General features: G+C 43.4%; 1 protein-coding gene across 6 annotated transcripts in view; it reads right to left on the reverse strand.

Moving 5' to 3' along the window:
* Positions 1–6,642: 6,642 nt before the first annotated feature.
* TMEM182 (transmembrane protein 182) overlaps positions 6,643–19,403 on the reverse strand; it is a 67,148-nt gene continuing 54,387 nt past the window's right edge. For all 6 annotated transcript variants that reach the window (XM_086327899.1, XM_086327897.1, XM_086327894.1 and 3 more), the window contains one exon: positions 6,643–9,519. In XM_086327899.1, coding sequence (XP_086184025.1) covers positions 9,299–9,519 — 221 coding nt within the window. In that variant the 3' untranslated portion in view covers positions 6,643–9,298. The remainder of the gene's footprint in view (positions 9,520–19,403) is intronic.

The raw sequence follows: 19,403 nt of genomic DNA on the forward strand, positions 1-19,403 counted from the left end.
GAGGAAAGGTCACAGATGGGAGGAGGCCCAGGAGACCCTGCAACTAAATGCAGTGTGGGCTGCTGCCCCGGATCCTGGGACACAGACACCGGAGGAAAGGCTGGTGAATCCGAAAGGGCGTGCAGTCTTGGAGGTCTCATTGTTGCTGCTATTGTTCAGTCACTCAGTCATGTCTGACTCTTTGCACCCCCTTGGACTGCAGCACACCAGGCTTCCCTGTCCTTTACTATCTCCCAGAGTTTGTTCAAACTCATGTCCATCAAGTCATTGATGCCATCCAACCATCACATCCTCTGTTGTCCCCTTCTCCTCCTGCCCTCAATCTTTTCTGGCATCAGGGTCTTTTCCAGTGAATTGGGTCTTTGCCTCAGGTGGCCCAGGTTTTGGAGTTTCAGCTTCAGCATCAGTCCTTGCAATGAATATTTAGGGTTGGTTTCCTTTAGGATTAATTTGTTTGATCTCCTTGCTGTCCAAGGGACTCTCAGGAGTCTTCTCCAACACCACAGTTCAAAAGCATCAACTCTTTAGCACTCAGCCTTCTTTATGGTCCAACTCTCACATCTGTACATGACTACTGGAAAAACCATAGCTTTGACTATAAAGACCTTTGTTGGCAACGCGGTATCTCTGCTTTTTATAGCACAGCTAATTTCTCAAGAGTGGCCCTGTGCTTTCTCTGTCTACAGTTAAAACTGCTCTGTAAGTTCAAATTTATTTACAAATAAAAAGTTCTGAAAATATTCCAGTGCTCGGTATCCCAGGCCCTGTGCATGACAACTCCTAGGAGGTTCTGGAGCCTGGATTGCCTGTGGTGGGGGAAGGGAAAGATAGCTACCCGGCTTAGCTTGATGCAAAGGGTCAAGATGAACATGGCTGTTATCTCAGTTAATACAAAGAGTATATTCATAACCAGTTTATGCCAGACTGTGAACAAATAACTGAGGGTTTATTTGATAAGCTCCTGCCAGCAGCCCTCTTATTTACTAACACACCACCCCTCTTCCCATCTCCCACCTGCCTAGAAAAGAGAAAAATCCTCCGTGAGATCATCATCTGTTCCGATTCTCATGTTGACTGTACTCTCCTTACATCTTTCTCATGAAGGATGCCACGAGGGGCTTGGAATAATGACGACTGCTGTCATAATTAAGCTCTGGGATGGATTTCAAAGACTCAAGGAGGACCCAGCAGGTCATCCAAGCCCATCTCCCTGCCAGTGCCTAAGGGCTGTGCAGGATTTGGCAGATCTGTCCCCAGGCTGTAAAAATTCTAAACTAGTCAAGAAATTACCACCGTGTACAAATGATGATTAAAAAGTTTACCTTCTTCCTGGATGATTCTAGAGGGAAGGGGCTGGGGGCAGGGGGAGTAAGGCATGAATAGCTCCCTGAAAACAAATGCTATTCTATTTGGAGTTTATTTTCCAAGGTGAAAATGTGGTTATTTTCCATTCAGTGTGATAGCCAGGGCTTATTGTTATGCAAGAGTTGCCTCTGCATCAGATAAATTAAAATCTAGCACTGACCCCCAGCTGTCCCTCAAACGATATTATAAATGCGTCTGTCCTAGTTCCAACTTCTTCTGGCTTATACTGAAGTGCTGGACTTGAACACAGTTGTGTATGAGGCTGCCATTGGCTCAGACACCTTAGCAACAGCGTCAACGTTGCCTAGGAATGAATGCTACAACAAAACCCGATAAGGGCCACCACTTGCTCAAGTGACTGTATGTTATCACGTTGAGTGGGGCCTTTTCCAGTGAAAATTGTGAAATGTACTCACGGGCATATAAATTCAGCAGAAAAGGGTAACAACTATGATGTCAATGAAAACAGGAAGTATTTCCAGGGGATAGAACTTGGAGGAAGATTGAGGAGAACGGTTAAACAGAAGAGTTAATTCAGAAATAGATCCTTGGAAGATGTCTTGATTACGTACAAAGCGGAAACCTGGCGGCGTAAACGACGAAGGCAGGTGAAGTCCGCTGAAAACTGTGACCGCTGTGTCTGGCCCAATCACTCTTCCACGCTGGGCACAGGGAAACGGGAGCACGCAAACACTAAACACGTCCACATTTTCCATTTTTCTTGAGTGTTCTCTACTTGGCACATACATTCACCTTTATACATACAATACATAAGGAAATGTAGGTGTGAAGCCTATGGGAAAAAGATACCCATAGCAAAACCCACCCCTGGCCTTTCGTTACCAGTACCGTGTGAGTTGGGCACATCGTGTCTGTCATAAGTCACGGTGGAAACTTACATAAGAGGCCAATCCCAAGGGACTTCCCTGGTGGCCCAGTGGATAAGAATCTGCCTGCCAATTCAGGGGACACAGGTTCCATCCCTGGTCTGGGAAGATTCCACATGGTGCAGGGCAACTAAGCTCCTGTGCCACAACTGCTGGGCCCCTGCCCTGCAACTGCTGAAGCCTGCACAGCTAGAGCCTGTGCCCCGCAACAGGAGAAGCCACTGCAATGAGAAGTTCGGGCCCTGCAAGTGGAGAGCAGCCCCCACTCACCACAACTAGAGAGAGCCCAAGCGCAGCAGTGAAGATCCGGCACAGACAAAATTAATTATTTTTTAAGTCTTAAAGAAAAAAAAATGAAGTATATCCAAAGAACCATAGTTCTGTGTTTGAAATTCTTCACCACTCTTTTTTTAGAGCTTCCCCAGTGGCTCAGATGGTAAAAAATCCACCTGCAATGCAGGAAACCTGGGTTCAATCCCTGGGTCAGGAAGATTCCATGGAGAAGGAAATGGCAACCCATTCAAGTATGCTTGCCTTGGAAATCCCATGGACAGAGGAGCCTGGTGGGGTACAGTCCCTGGGGTTGCAAAGAGTCAGACACGACTGAGGGACTACTAACCAACCAACTTGGAAGTGTCATGGAGTCTATGGGCGTGTCGTTCAGCTTGCTGATGTGTTGCAATGAGCTAAACTGAGGCTCAAGGTCTAGTGGCAGTTGACTTGTCTGCCATATTGGACATATTTGGTTCGAATCAATTTCTGTCATGTCCTCGGGCTGTGTCACCCTTTTAAAGGTTATGCCCTGCCCATTTCACTAGCAGTTTTACCATTTCTTTCCACTAGGGGTAGCTTTTATCATGAGTGACCTGAGAGGCTGACACCCTTTGATCAACTTTGGGCGGGGACTGGATTTCTCCTTTCTGATTAACAGCTGTGCAGAGTGCTGTCTCCTAACCAAGTCACATTCCAAAATATTTTTATTTGTCTCATCCTAAAACCACAGGTCACTGCTACCCTGTGTATGTATCAGCCAAATCTTTTGGAAGTTGCTTGTCTTTCTTGACCATTCTGTGAAATACACGGTATGATAATGAAGGTGAGGCTTTACCCTGCTCCTTTAATGCTCAGCACTCCACCACATACTTCCAAGTCTTGCATGAGGCTTCTCAGGCTGGGGGAAAATGGTTTCTTTTCAAGAAACAAGCTTCCAAGATCCCATAATACACAAAGCACTTCAGTTTGAAAAGTGAAGAGGAGAGGAAAGCCAAATAAAAAGGGCTCAGGCTGGAAAGTCTTGAAGCTGGGGGATTCTCTGAAATCATTCACAGATGCTGTTTCTACCCTTGACAGGTCACTTCATCCCATTTAGCACTTTTTATCTTTGAGTTCCAAAGCTCTTAAGCAAATGGAGAAGGGAGGAAAGCTAACCTTTCTGATGATAGTTTATCAGACTGACAATCAAACAGAAGTTCCCCTGTGGTGCAAGTAAGACATGGTTTGAAAAAGAAATAATGCAAAAGAAAGGAAAAAGGGGATCATAGAGATCACACCTTCACATTTAATTTCAGAGAAGAAGACCTGAAGTTGATGTTCGTTTAGATCAGTTGTGCCCCAGTTGGAACATGGGTGCCCAGACCTGCAGTGCAGTAACATGAGCTATGCTTTAAATAGCTGCCAAATAGCCATGTGGGGGTTGGCAGCAGGCTAGGGTTGCGAGGAGACGGATCTGATTCAAAGTGAAGTCACATAACAAGGGGGCAAGTAGGGCTGATGTGCAGGAGAGCCATTTTTCATTATCATTCTGTGCTTTCCTTTATATATATATTTATAAATATATATTTATAATATATAATAAATATATATTATATATAATATATATAAATATAATATATATAATATATAAATAATATATATATATAAGGGCACTAATTCAATTTGTATATATATGTGTTTGTGTGTGTGTGTGTGTGTGTGCGTGTGTGTGTATTTTTTTCTCCTTTGGTTAGCCAACCAGATACGGAAATCCACCCCAGGAACTTCTGAGAAAACTTCTCTTCTTTGGCAGTCCTGTTTTCTCTGTTGCTGTTGTTTAGTCACTAAGCTACGTCCGAATCTTCTGCAACCCCATGGACAGTAGCCCGCCAGGCTCTTCTGCCCATGGAATTGTCCAGGTAAGAATACTGGAGTGGGTTGCCACTTCCTACTCCAGGGGACCTTCCTGATCCAGGGATCAAACCTGTATCTCTTGTGTCTCCTGCAGTGGCAGGCTGATTCTTTACCAGCTGAGCCACCGGGGAAGCCCCACCATGAGCAATGGCCACTAAAGTTAAGGCCAGAAGGACACTTCTGCAAGGTGGCATCTGCTTTCTGATACTGGGCTTTCTAGTTTGCACTCAGGGCGGTATAAGCCATTCAAGTGGCTTCAGACTCCTACAGCCTCACACATATTTTAGGTCACTGATGTCACTGAGTATGCCCTGAGATCCTTGACCTCTGAACCACTCCATTTAATGCCTGGAGCCCAAAGCCTGCAGCAGAGGGGCTGGTCAGTGGAGGACTTGGAAGTAGCTTACTTCGAGCTTCTTCATTCATGCAACAAACCAACATGCAACCCTAATCATTCACAGAAATCTTTCTGTTTTCATTCAAATATGTCCAAAGTATTTCCCTTCCCCTATTAGGGAGCAGCCAAGAGGTGTCATAGAAAGAGCATGGAGTTCAAACACCTAGAGAACCATGTCCAATCCTTCCTCACTGTGTGGCCTTGGGCGACTTCCACACCTTCTCAATTTCAGTCCCTCAGCTCTCAAGGGAGTGATACCACCAAATGGCGTGGGAATGGGTAGTGGCCCCCAGGAAGTGCTCAAGAATCAGAGTCAGCCTGTTCTTAGTCTTGTCTGACTGTCATCCAGTGGAAGTCTAGAAAGTATCAATATGATTTGCAATTGTCCACAATTATTTAACTCAATAACCTAGAGTATGTGCTCAGTCACTCAGCTGTGTCCAACTCTCTGCAACCCCATGGACTGTAGCCCACCAGGCTCCTCTGTCCACGGAATTTTCCCTGCAAGAATACTGGAGTGAGTTGTCATTTCCTCCTCCAGGGCATCTTCCTGACCCAGGGATCAAACTCACCTCTTGCATCTCCTACATTGGCAGGCGGATTCTTTACCACTGAGCCACCTGGGAAGCCCATAACCTAGGGTGGACGTTCCTTGTTATTTCTCCATTTTAAAGTATGTCCACACGAAGAACAGCAAAGTGACTCAGAAACAGCAGGATCTCCAGAATCAGAGACTCTAACATAGGCCAGGCAGGCCCATGTCTGAGATGCATGGGCTTGGCTGCTATTGAGAGTGCAGATAATCTCTGAAATATCTAATGAACAAAACTGTTCAAGCTGTCATATTAACTAAAAATCTAAGTTTACAAAGCACTTTTCTATATGACCCTTTAAGTTATCTAATGTCCCCAGGTGGCCCTCGTGGTAAAGAACCCACCTGCAAATGGAGCAGACAGAAGAGAGGTGGGTGGGTTCGATCCCTGGGTGGGGAAGATGCCCTGGAGGAGGGCATGGCAACTCACTCCCGTGTTCTTGCCTGGAGAATCCCCTGGACAGAGGAACCTGGTGGGTTTACAGTCCATGGGGTCACAAAGAGCTGGACGTGACTGAGCAACTGAGAACTTTAAGTGACCTACTAGAACTACTGATGTACTGCTTGACTCTACTGGTGGAGTTATGGATGAAATTTCTTTCTTTCTACTCATTTATACTTTCTTAATGGTTTAATGAATATGCATAACTTTTGCAAAGAAAAACAATTTAGAGAAGTAAACAAATTTTAATGTCTTTTCTTTCTGTCTTATTGTGTCTGTGAATAGGAAGTAACAGACCTTGGAAATCATATTTTTCTGGAAGCTGGGTAAGTGGTAAAATGGTAGGCTTCAGGGTTCACCATCTTATGACTAAGACAGCAACATTATGAAGCAACTGCATTAATTAGAAATGTCATGCTATCATGTGGACAGGCAAAAGTATTAGAAATCATAAACTGTACTAATGATGCTGTATTGATCAATCGATCAAAAACTAAGTATCTACAAGCGTATGATGCGGCCCCTATTCCCAGCAGCCTTGAGATGGTCTGCTGATTATGCTAGCAGTCAGTCAGGTCAAGTGGAGAGAGAATAGTAGGAGAAAAAAAAAAAAAACCACAAAAACAAACTTACAGACGTAACACAATAGTCAGTCAGGTCAAGTGGAGAGAGAGCAGTAGGAAAAAAACCCACAAAAACAAACTTACAGACGTAACACACACACACACACACACACACACACGTTGATAATCGATAATTACCAAGCACTGACACCTCTTCCATCACATAAATATACTCTTATAAGTGGATTTAATCTTCAAATGCAGTCAATACATTTCATAGATTAATCATAAAAGCAGTCAGTGTCCAGTAACAGTACACTTAACAGTATTAGCTAACAGCATACCTTCAATCCCAAATTAAACATCTTCATTCAGCATCTTTGTAGGGTTTTCCCAGCAGTTTCCTGTGTTCCCTGTCACAGGACTGAACTAAACCGCTTGGGCAAAGAGGAGAAGGAGAGAACAGTCTCCACCAGAGTCCAAGATCACACCTCACTTTCCTCTTACCTCACTCTTTCTGCAAGTGTCACTGAGAAGCTATCTTATTCATTGAACTGAAACTTCAAGATGCAAATTCAATTCTCTTAAAAAAAGATTTTCAAAACTTTGAAAGATTTGGAAATAAATCAATACACTAAATAGAGAAATAAAATGAAGCATACTATCCCAAATCAGATATAAGACTGTTACAAGAATATATAAGTGCATTTTACTCGTTGACATAGTAAATACAACTCACCTTTCCTCCATGGATTGTTGCTGAAATAGATCAGGCAATATACTTGAATTAATGTGATCAGTGCATTACAACTATTACTTCCAAAGTGTGGATCTGAGTAAAAGTCTCATGTACATCAGATATTCAGCCAGTTACCCTAAGATAAATATATGGTAGTCACACAAATATTAGAAAGTAAGACTAATCATCTGAAAACTACAAATATTCAAACCTTTACTAAAAAAAAAAAAAAAAAACAGCTTGCACATGAAATTTGAATGACGTATAATACACTAAAAAAAGTCTCCATTCCAAAGTTCTACCAAAAGGAATTGTTTTTACAGATGCCATGAGTTAATCAAATACATCTAGCATCGTCTGGAAAACTTAATAGCATGCCACAACTTAATATCACAGTCAACATGCATAACAGAACCCATAATTATTTTTTGTAATAATCAGGCCAAAAGCAAAGAAATAAATGAAGCGATATAAAATGAAACAGAAGAACACAAAGGAAAGTACCAGGAAAACGCGTGTGATGAAACCTCCTGAGAAACCAGTTAAGGACCTGAAGTCTTTTCTTTCTTTTTTTTTTTAACAGGAAAGCCCGGTCCGTACGTAACCCCTAAAACGCCCCGTGATCCGCACACACCTCAGACCTTCATTTCCCACCCCAAGAGCACCCTCCCAGTAAACCAGGTCTAAAGGAAAGTACAAGGTGTGCACAGAAGAGACAACCTGGGGACCAGGGGGTGAGGCGCCGGGGGAGCAGCGCCTCTGCCCCACCCCAGGCTCGGCTTCTAAGGGGTCACCCTTCCAGCCGCCTCCGACTCAAGCCCTTGGTGTCCGCAGCAGCTGCAGAGTAAAGTGCTGTGTCTGGAACACGTCAGTCCGCACACCACACAGAGCCTCTGTGCCTTCACTAGGCGAGTCCTCTGCCAGGGGGCTTCCAAAATGCAAATTAGACCTAGGCTTCTCAGATGGATGCGATTTCCATCAAAACCAGTGCCAAACAAACATCTTTGATATGCAAAATGTCTACTCTAGTGAATATAATCATTCCTACATGCCCACCCCCTCAGGTTTTCCTCCAAGAGGTTAAAGCAAACTGCAGATCCGTAAATGCTAATGTACTTGCTGTAAAGCTGATGTCAGGGAGGGACAACAGGGAAGGGCATCAAATGACGGGAAGAGCTACAATCCATAGGATCTTGGGGAAAGTTAACATTTCATAGTCTTTAATAAAGCAAGACTATTATCACCCTCATCTGGAAGCATTTTGGGCGTTTATAGTGAGTGCATATTAAAAACACATTTCATCAGTAAATCTTCACATGCTGGACAGATTATCAATATAATTTTTAGCTGGGAATTTTAAAATATCAAATAGAATTATGTACAAAGCACAGGCGCTTGGTTTTTACATACTTTCAACCATATTCCATACACAATTAAGCCACTTTCAGTTCATGAAAAATCCAATCTGCGTTATCTGTGATTTGGTATAAAGATTTGCTTCTTTTAAATATAGCCTAAGATTTATATAAGCATGCACAATTAAGTAAATAACTTAACATAACCAAACTTAATTTTGGTTAAGAAAGAAGAATAAATACAGGTTGGTTTTGTGGGGGCCCATTCTGACTGATGAGTTTGTGTGGCTCCTGCTAAGGGAGCAACTTTGATCTATTTTTTAGTGGTGAGTAATCTGCTCACAGGAGCTGGTACCTGTGTACGTGGGTATTGACGTACAGAGAAAAGAAGCAGAGTTAATTCTCTGACAACATTTGTTTGTTGTTCATAATTACTCTCCCAAGAATTATTCTTAACAGTAGCGGAAGTGAATGTGAAGGAGGCTTAGATCAAATCATGATCTGCCCCTGATGATGGTTCAGGCCTTTGCTACCTGCAAACTCCAAGTATGGTGAAAGGGATGAGGCCCCTGTTACCTGCAAACTAGGTTCCTGAGGGCACTTAGACAAGACCGAAGCACCTGGAGAGATTCTAGGACCCTCTTATGAGAGAAAATCACAATGGCTAACTCAAATAGCAACTAACAAGTTACATCAACTCATTCTATGCCGGGATCATGGAGACAAAATGAAAAAAAAAAAAAAAAGCTCTGTTTTAAATCATTCAGGGAGACACTGGAGGCAGCAGTCTGACTAGTGATGTATCTGAATGTGCCGTCCAACAATCAGAAACAGTAATCCAGCTAGCAGGGAGAAAAAAATTCCCGCCGGGGCCAGGAAGAACGACCAGCCGTACAGCACAGAGGGGCTGAAATCCAAGCAGTCTCTCATTTTCCTGTGTCTGTAGCTTTCCAAGTCGGCCACCGCCTGCACCCAGATGACGTACAGCATCACCACCAGGGCAAACAGGACGCCTGAGGGGACAGAACAAGACACCTTTAGCCTTTCTGAAGATGTCTGCCCGAGCGTGCTAGCAGACCAGTCACACGCCTGACGATAAAACTGTGAGAATGCAACTCTAGCTAAATCGCCTGCTTGGTGTCAGACCTGCTATTGAACGCTTCCTAGGCACATCACTTATCTTCAGTGATCAGGGCACTGAGAGTGGGAGCTGCAGAAGAACAAGGACGGTGGCTGACCTGTGCTGACTGAGCGTTCACCGTGTGCCAGGGGCCGCATCAGGTGCTTGCGAACCTAAGAGTCAAAGATCCCTTGTGCTATTGTGGAAGCCGCTTAGTCGTCTCTGACTCTGTGGGAGCCCATGGACTGTAGCCCGCCAGGCAAGAATCCCTCTGTCCATGGGATTCTCCAGGCAAAAAAACTGGAGTGAGTTGCCATTCCCTTCTCCAGGAGATCTTCAGGGATTGAACCCAGGTCTCCTCAAATGCTGGCAGATTCTTTACCGTCTGAGCCACCAGGGAAGCCCTGCCTAGCAGAATTTACTTTCCAACATTTATTCATCTTTATTGTATGTCTCGTTTGTGATGAGCATTGTTATACGTTATTTCTTTCAACATGTACAACATACTCATGAAACAGGTACTCTGAACCCCCAGTTTCAAGTTTATGCAAACTCAGCTGGTAGCTTTCCTAGCTGATTTTTAGTTCAAAGTCTTTCTGACTATTGTTATAACAATGTAACATTTATAATTACAGCTAACTGGTGCTGTAAATGTGACAGTGAAAACAGAAGCCAAGTAAGTAAGTACCAGAAAAAAAAAAACAGAGATGGGAGCACTGAACTAATATAAAAGAACATACGTGACTCTTTAACAAACTTTCTGTGGATTTGCGATCAAGAGCCTTATTAAATAAAAGAAAGGAAGAAAGAAAGAAAGGAGGGAGGGAAATTACTAAACCTTCAATATAATTTATGAACCATTTCAATATAAAACTGCAATCCACCTATTCAAAAATACCGTTGGGATTATAAGGGCAGAGAAGTAGCATAGTGTTGGACGCTTGACTTTATCAAATAACACGACAGAAGAGCTGTATGAATGCGGAAATCTGAGACTACTACTAGGCACATGCTTTTCCATGTGACTGTTACCGTGACAGCAAGGAGGTACAACCGCTGCACTGAGCTGCAGTCTCGAGAGCCGCTAAGTTGATTCACTACTGAATGAGGGACAGGTCCCCATACACGAATTTGTCCCAAAGCAAAATATACTTCCAGTAGTCATGTATGGATATTGAGAGCTGGACCATAAACAAGGCTGAGTGCTAAGAATTGATGCTTTCGAATCGTGTGCTGGAAAAGACTCTTGAGAGTCCCTTGGACAGCAAGGAGATCAAACCAGTCAATCCTAAAGGAAATCAATTCTGAATATTCACTGGAAGGGCTGATGCTGAAGCTCTAATCCTTTGCCCACCTGATGCAAAAAGCTGGCTCATTGTAAAAGACCCTCATGCTGGGAAAGATTAAGGGCAAGAGGAGAAGGTGGTGGCAAAGGATGAGATGGTTGGATGGCATCACTGACTCAAAGGACATGAGTTTGAGCAAACTCTGGGAGATAGTGAAGGACAGGGAATCATGACATGCTGCAGTTCATGGGGTTGCAGTCAGATATGACTTAGCAACAGAACAACAAAAATATACCTGAGGTCACTTGTTATTTGTCCAAAAGTTCAATCCAAACTTGTTAAGGATCTACTGTACTCTTTGAATGAATGAACTGAACTATCGGGTATAAAAGCTCCACATTCTAATTGCTAGTCTGTCTGGAAGGTAAGCACCACCCTGTGATCAGGAGCAGAGGCTGGGAAACATGGAGAGAAAATTTAACGTGGGTTACAAGCCTAGCCATCCATCGCTCTTGTGGAGTTAACCATGTTCCTGAAGTATTTAGGTGTCCTCGCCCTCCTGGGTCATCAATTTCATAAAGAATCTTGAGAAGGGCCCACACGTTATGTCAAAGTATGTCATCATCAGAGCTGAAACTTCACCCTGATCATGATACAAGCTACAGAGTTGTGAAGAGTCAACACAATGGCTTCACTAATAAGAACCATCCTTCACTCTGCCTTCTGCACGTGAATGTAAATATTGCAGCACAGAATAGAGCAGTCTAATCACTGCACGACAACTGGATCACAAAGAGACAGTGAAGCCGGGTCCGGCCAGCAAGCTCCTCGCAGAGCCATGCCCCAGACTGTGACAACAATATGGTGAGGCCATGTGTTGTCTAGCAAGTCTGAGCCCCTCGTTGCATTTTTTTTTCAGCAAATACACAGACAGTGTGCTCTGCTAAGGTAAAGGTGTGGCTTGGTCATCTGCATACCCTTTGCCTTATGCAAACACATTGCAAACCATTTTTTATTATTTGTTTATATATATATGTATATATAAAATCTTCCTTGCATCACGTGAATCTCTTTTGTTTTCAGGTATTTTAATTTTAAAAAGTTTCCTTCATGAAAAATTAGTAGCTTTATACATCTTTTCTTGAAGAATTGTAAATTACTGAATTTAGACTATATTTTTTAAAGTATTGTAGGGCCTTCCAGGTGGCTCAGTGGTAAAGAACCCGTCTGCCAATGCAGGAGACATGGGTTCGACCCCTGGGCCGGGTGGTCTCCACACGCTGTGAAGCAGCGCAGCCCGTGCGCCACAGCTACTGAGCCTGTGCTTTAGAGCCTGGGAGCTGCAACTACGGAAGCCCACGTGCTCCAGAGCCCGTGCTCTGCAACCAGAGAGGACACTAGCAATGAGAAGGTCTTGCACGTTACTGGAGAGTAGCTCCCGCTTGCCGCCAACTAGAGAAAAAGTCTAGGCGGCAGTAAAGACCCAGCACGGCCAAGAATAATAAATAAATAAATAAAATTATTAAAAAGTATTGTAGGACATCATGCAGACGATCCATAATAAGGAAGAATTCAGTTACATTTAATCACTGCTGTTCTTTAAAGAGCAATTACACCCTGAAAGCAACGAATAATAGTGGTTTCTATCAATGCAGTCTTGTTCACTGGTTGGAGACATAGTCCATTTACTTCACAACAGACCAGCTTATGATTATACCCCTGGGGTAGAACAGTGCTTCCCTACTCTTCAAAGCCCACTACATCGCCCGTGTCGTGTGTGTGTGTGTGTGTGTGTGTGTGTGTGTGCAGACAAACAGAAGTAAAATGAACAAACAAACCTGGGGGAACTATCAGTATTTACACCAAAGGCCAACAAATTAGCTAATATGGCAGCAAAAATTTATGACGGGGGCTGCATGAAGTAAGTAGCCAAAAGAAGAGTCAGGAGACCATTGCTTACAGCGGGACTGATCATCCACATACATATATTGAGGTGAACTGGAGTCAAGTTCTTCACTCCTGAAAAGGGAGTCACAAATTTGAAAAGGGGGGAAAGCTAGAATGAACTCTATGGTGATTTTTTAGAATTGAATGTGTTGGTGCAAATCTGCGGTTTTAGATAGATGGATAAATGAATGGATACGGAGGCAAATGTGTGCACACACCTTTGTGCGTGTGTGTGCCTAGCTACACTTCCTGGCTGTTCCCTGTGAAAGTCTGGCAGCAACACCACCCCAGTTCCATGGAGCACACCGGGCATCCACAACTCAGCTTCTAAACCCAGGGTTCGGGGCATCTCTGACAAACAGCTGAGTCCAGGCTGGGACAGAAAGTACAAGACGAATCTGGAACATCATGTTATACCAAAAAAGTACAGGTGTGCTCAGAGAGCAGTGAGGGTGTTCAGAAAACACATCTTGGGGCTTCTCCTAGCCAGTTCTAAGAACATTTGACTATTAAACAAATAATGATAGAAGCCCATTACATCCCATCAAACAAGAGAGGGATCCAAGAGCCCAGAGAGATATAAATAAGCAAGTAAATAAATAAGTAGGGAGAAGGGAATGCCTTTCATTCAGAATGCTGACATAAATACAGAAGGAAGAGCTGAATCAGAAATCACTGCTAGGTGATCATTTAAGTCAGAATTAATTCAGGCAAGAAACAAAAATGGATACTAAAACTAGTGGATGAAATTTAGATGGGAAATAAATGTTTACACCGGCTCAGAGTCTCTTCCCACAAAAACGCGTATTAGTCGTAAAGAAAAAACAGCAACTTTACACTGAAGAAACCTGGCAAATCCCACTTTACTCAAGGGATCAAAGTTGGTAAAACCAGGGACATGAGAGACTGGTGTCACTTACCACTTCAAGAGATTCAGTGAGAACACAATGTAACGGCTGTGCTGCTGCAGCGGGAGGGAAGAACCGAAACCCAGTACTGAGGAAGCATCAGGCAGACCAACTCAGGAACGTTCCAGAAAACCACAGGCCTGTACTCCTCGAAAGAGCCCAGCTCATGAAGGTCAAAGAAGGATTTACTCTGGTCTGATGGATACTCAGATGACACATCTAAACACAGGGCCTGTTCCAGGACTCGATTCTTTTGCTTTCTTTAATAGACGTTGGGAAAATCAGAAATATATGAAGGCAGTCTCTGGGTGAAGGGGCTTACCATTTCTCTGTAAGTTTGAAAATATATCAAAACAAGAAACAAAATGTATGAAAAAAGAAAAAAAAAAGTGTGGTGGAAACGTGTGGCTACCTGTGCTGGGAAGTGAATGTGGTGGGGGTGGGGTGGGAGGAGAGGACGTGTGTTCACACCCAGAGAGATGCATCTCCTATTGATGGGATATCAGCAATATTATTGATGTATGGATCAATAATGTATGGATGTGAGAGGTGGACCATAAAGAAGGCTGAGCAACGAAGAATTGATGCTTTCAAACTGGTGCTCGAGAAGATTCTTGAGAGTCCCTTGGACGGAAAGGAGATCAAACCAGTCAATCCTAAAGGAAATCAACCCAAAATACTCATTGGAAGGACTGCTGCAGAAGCTGAAGCTCCAATACTCTGGCCACCTGATGCAAAGAGCCAACACTTGGGAAAGACCCTGATGCTGGAAACGACTGGGGGCAGCAGGAGAAGAGGGCAACAGAGAATGAGATAGTTGGATGGCATCACCTACTCAGTGGACATGAGTTTTAGTAAATTCTGGGACATAGTGAAAAGACAGGGAAGCCTGGCGTGCTGCAGTCCATAGGGTCACAAAGAGTCAGACACGATTTAGGGATTGAACAACAACAATTATTGATTTGGTCCACACACCACGTGAAGCACTAACACTACGGAAAAATCTTAACTACAAAAAGAAATTCATAAAAACATAAGCAATAGCTGTCTTGAGAGACAAGTGTATTATATTTCAAACCCACTTGCCACAGTCATTTTAGCAGGCATAGAAAGTATTGCCAATATTCAGGTAATAATTGTTTTAAATGAAGTTATATTTAAATTAGGTCATACATTTTGAAAGCATAACTTATCTCCAATTGAATTTTATAATTTCTATTTTTTGAAGTCTAACAAAAATTCATAAAATAGCTTCAGTTCAGTTCAGTCACTCAGTCGTGTCCGACTCTTTGCAACTCCATGAATCGCAGCACGCCAGGCCTCCCTGTCCATCACCATCTCCCGGAGTTCACTCAGACTCACGTCCATTGAGTCAGTGATGCCATCCAGCCATCTCATCCTCTGTCGTCCCCTTCTCCTCCTGCCCCCAATCCTTCCCAGCATCAGAGTCTTTTCCAATGAGTCAACTCTTCGCATGAGGTGGCCAAAGTACTAGAGTTTCAGCTTTAGCATCATTCCTTCCAAAGAAATCCCAGGGCTGATCTCCTTCAGAATGGACTGGTTGGATCTCCTTGCAGTCCAAGGGACTCTCAAGAGTCTTCTCCAACACCACAGTTCAAGAGCGTCAATTCTTCAGCGCTCAGCCTTCTTCACAGTCCAATTCTCACATCCATACATGAGCACAGGAAAAACCATAGCCTTGACTAGACGGATCTTTGTTGGCAAAGTAATGTCTCTGCTTTTGAATATGCTATCTAGGTTAGACATAACTTTCCTTCCAAGGAGTAAGCGTCTTTTAATTTAATGGCTGCAGTCACCATCTGCAGTGATTTTGGAGCCCAGAAAAATAAAGTCTGACACTGTTTCCACTGTTTCCCCATCTATTTCCCATGAAGTGATGGGACTGGATGCTATGATCTTTGTTTTCTGAATGTTGAGCTTTAAGCCAACTTTTTCACTCCTCACTTTGACCTTCATCAAGAGGCTTTTTAGTTCCTCTTCACTTTCTGCCATAAGGGTGGTGTCATCTGCATATCTGATGTTATTGGTATTTCTCCCAGCAATCTTGATTCCAGCTTGTGTTTCTTCCAGCCCAGCGTTTCTCATGATGTACTCTGCATAGAAGTTAAATAAGCAGGGTGACAATATACAGCCTTGATGTACTCCTTTTCCTATTTGGAACCAGTCTGTTGTTCCATGTTCAGTTCTAACTGTTGCTTCCTGACCTGTACACAGATTTCTCAAGAGGCAGGTCAAGTGGTCTGGTATTCCCATCTCTCAGAATTTCCCACAGTTTATTGTGATCCACATAGTCAAAGGCTTTGGCATAGTCAATAAAGTAGAAATAGATGTTTTTCTGGAACTCTCTTGCTTTTCCCGTGATCCAATGGATGTCGGCAATTTGATCTCTGGTTCCTCTGCCTTTTCTAAAACCAGCTTGAACATCAGGAAGTTCACGGTTCATGTATTGCTGAAGCCTGGCTTGGAGAATTTTGAGCATTACTTTACTAGCGTGTGAGATGAGTACAATTGTGCGGTAGTTTGAGCATTCTTTGGCATTGACTTTCTTTGGGACTGGAATGAAAACTGACCTTTTCCAGTCCTGTGGCCACTGCTGAGTTTTCCAAATTTGCTGGCATATTGAGTGCAGCACTTTCACAGCATCATCTTTGAGGATTTGAAATAGCTCAACTGGAATTCCATCACCTCCACTAGCTTTGTTTGTAGTGATGCTTTCTAAGGCCCACTTGACTTCACATTCCAGGATGTCTGGCTCTAGGTTAGTGATCACACCATCGTGATTATCTGGGACATGATCTTTTTTGTACAGTTCTTCTGTGTATTCTTGCCACCTCTTCTTGATATCCTCTGCTTCTGTTAGGTTAAAATAGCTTACTGGAGGCATAATCAAAATATGGTCCCAAAGCCCATGAAGCTTTGTGATCATAATAAAACAAATAAACGGACAAATAATTATGGCATATCAAGAACAAGGTGGGTTTCTTATTGGCCGTGTGGTGAGAAGAGCATTTTTTTTGTACAAAGGTCATTTTCTGGTCTAATGTCTTTAGTCAATGAATCCTATGTATTGGGTGTTATCTATCAGATTTTTCAAATACTTACTACTTTTTTAGATTGGCATGATAACTTCCGACACTAAACATCCTTTATATTCAATACTCTGTACTCTTTTTTTTTTTTTTTTTAACTTTTTGGCCATTCCCCATGGCATGCAGAACCTTAGCTCCCTAACTAGGGATTGAACCCTCATCTCCTGCATTGGAAGCACAGAGTCTTAACCACTAGACCACCAGGGAAGTGTCAATACTCTGTACTTTCTTGTGAAACAATGATTGATAGAGAATGATTGTGCATGTATATCCATATCTACTCATAAGTAGTGAGGGGTTTGATCTGAGAAGCAGTTTCATTTAAGGCCAAGGAAGGGTCTGCTGATGGTAACTGAGTTTCAGAAAGTATATGGTGGTTGAAGAGCACAGGGCTGCAATCTGTCTACCCTGGTTCAGGTTCACTGTTTAGAAAGTTTAAACTTTAGTAGCTGAGTAACACTGAGCATGGTTCTAACGTCTCTGTGTCTCCGATTCATCACTAGTAAAATACAGATGACGCAAGGTGCCCACCGAAGAGAGCAATAAGAGAAATGAACAGAGGAAAGCACTCCAGGAGCAAGATGCCCCAGACAGGACGAGCACATAGCCAACACTGAGCTTTGGCGTACGCTCTTGCTGTGGCTAGAAATATCATCCTCCGAAACCTTCTGAAGGGTCAGAGCTTCTCATGTGACAGGACTATTTCAGGACGGGCCAAGAGGCACGAGAAGCAGCTTGCCATAGATTCTCCTTTCGGAGACTTCATGGAAGCAGAGAGGGAAAAGGTGGTTTCACGTGTTTGCCCGGGCCTTGCTGGAATCCTCCACCAGGTGGCGCCCGTCACCTCACAGCCCCTGTCTAGGGGATATTTCAGAAAGCGCATCAGGAGAATCCAGACCAGAGCTTAGTCGTGTTAAGGACGTTTTCTGTTTCCACTGTCCAGTCAAGCAAGCCTCCCTCCCCTCCACAGCAGCCCCTTGGTCATAGGAAGCAGAGATTCTTCCTAGGAAAATCCAACCCCTGTTGATCTGATTATTCAGACACATCTTACCTCATGTGCTTCTCTTCTACATAAGAAAGCATGTGTGAAGGGAAAAAGGCCTCAGAAAACATAACATAATCTAGTGAAGAAAGCAATATGCCTTGCCTACTCATTGCTAGTTATTTTCCAGCAAATGACAGTTTGGGGAAAGGGTGTGGAATCAAACAGAATATTCGCAAACAAATTAAACCCCTCACAGTACCGAGTAAACAGTAGACGTTAATGATGCACGTACTTTGGAAGAGGAAAACGAGGCAGATGGAAACACACTCTGCCCATCCACCTTGGCAGAATTCACTCCAAACCAGAGATCCTATTTGTAGGCCAAAAAGTCTTGTCACCTGACATGTTTAAGACTCCTCAGGCTGGAGGTTAATTATTCAGTGCATTCATTTGCAGGCTTGTTACTCTAGGTCTCAGCTCAGATACATCTTTTAAAAGGGGGTGGGGAGCATTTACTTCTCCAAGTTTCAAATTGAAGCTTTTTTTCAAAAATGTTCCACCAAAGCTATTACTGAGCAGGCTTATCACATCCTCGATTCACCTGGGCAGGAGCTGACCACAGTCCAGATGGTCCCCAGCAAGGATGGTGCAACCCGCCAAGGTTGGGGTGGTGGGGGCGGGGGTGACTCCTCTCTCCCCCTCACACCCGCCTCCCCTCTGCAGCCATCATCTGGCTCAGAGGTTAAGCTGACTGTGATGTGTCCTTTTTGAATTCCTCCTCCGGGGACTTGTCCCTTCGCTTTAGTGTCACGTACAGGCAGACCTTGTTTTACTGCCTTTCACTTGACTGTGCGTCTCAGGTACTGCATTTTGTAGTGAAGTGAAGGTCTGTGGCAACCCGCACCGAGCGAGTCTGTCAGCGCCGTTTTTCCACATACCTTTGGCTCGCTTTGTGTTTCTGCGTCACATCATGGCCGTCCTCACGCTATTTCAACCGTGTTTTAGACATAACGGTATTGCACACTAATGGATTACAGCAGAGAAGGGTCTGGAAGCAAACCCATCATCTCTTCGACGTGTGCCTGTGTCTACCACGTTGACTCCCATTCAAAACCAAGACAGGGCAAGTCTGATTCTAACAGTCTGTGCCACAAATCTCAGCTGAGAAGCAATGTGGAGAAAAAGGAAACTTTCCAAGATGCTTCTGAGAAAGAAAAGTATTCTGACTTTAAAGTACTTTTGTAAATAACAACTCTTCTAAGCTCTTCCCTATTTAATACCAGCCAAGGTTGACTTACTCTGGTACTTGATATTTATATTAAAAAAAAAAGTCAGATTGAGGACATTAAAATTCCCCATGAGAACAGTATCAGAATCCAACACGATGATTTTCCTAGACAAATCCCCAAATGTGACAACTGAAGCTGCAAAGCAAGTGTACAAAAACGGGTACTTTTAGAAACATAAGAGTCACTGGTTCCTCTGTTCCTAATTAGAAGGTGAACTGTACACCTGAGACTCTGGACTGAGCACAAGGAAAA

Source organism: Bos grunniens, chromosome 11 (genome assembly GCF_055505025.1).
Source record: "Bos grunniens cultivar Pamir isolate PY7600 chromosome 11, Bosgru_T2T1.0, whole genome shotgun sequence".
NCBI lineage: Eukaryota > Metazoa > Chordata > Mammalia > Artiodactyla > Bovidae > Bos > Bos grunniens.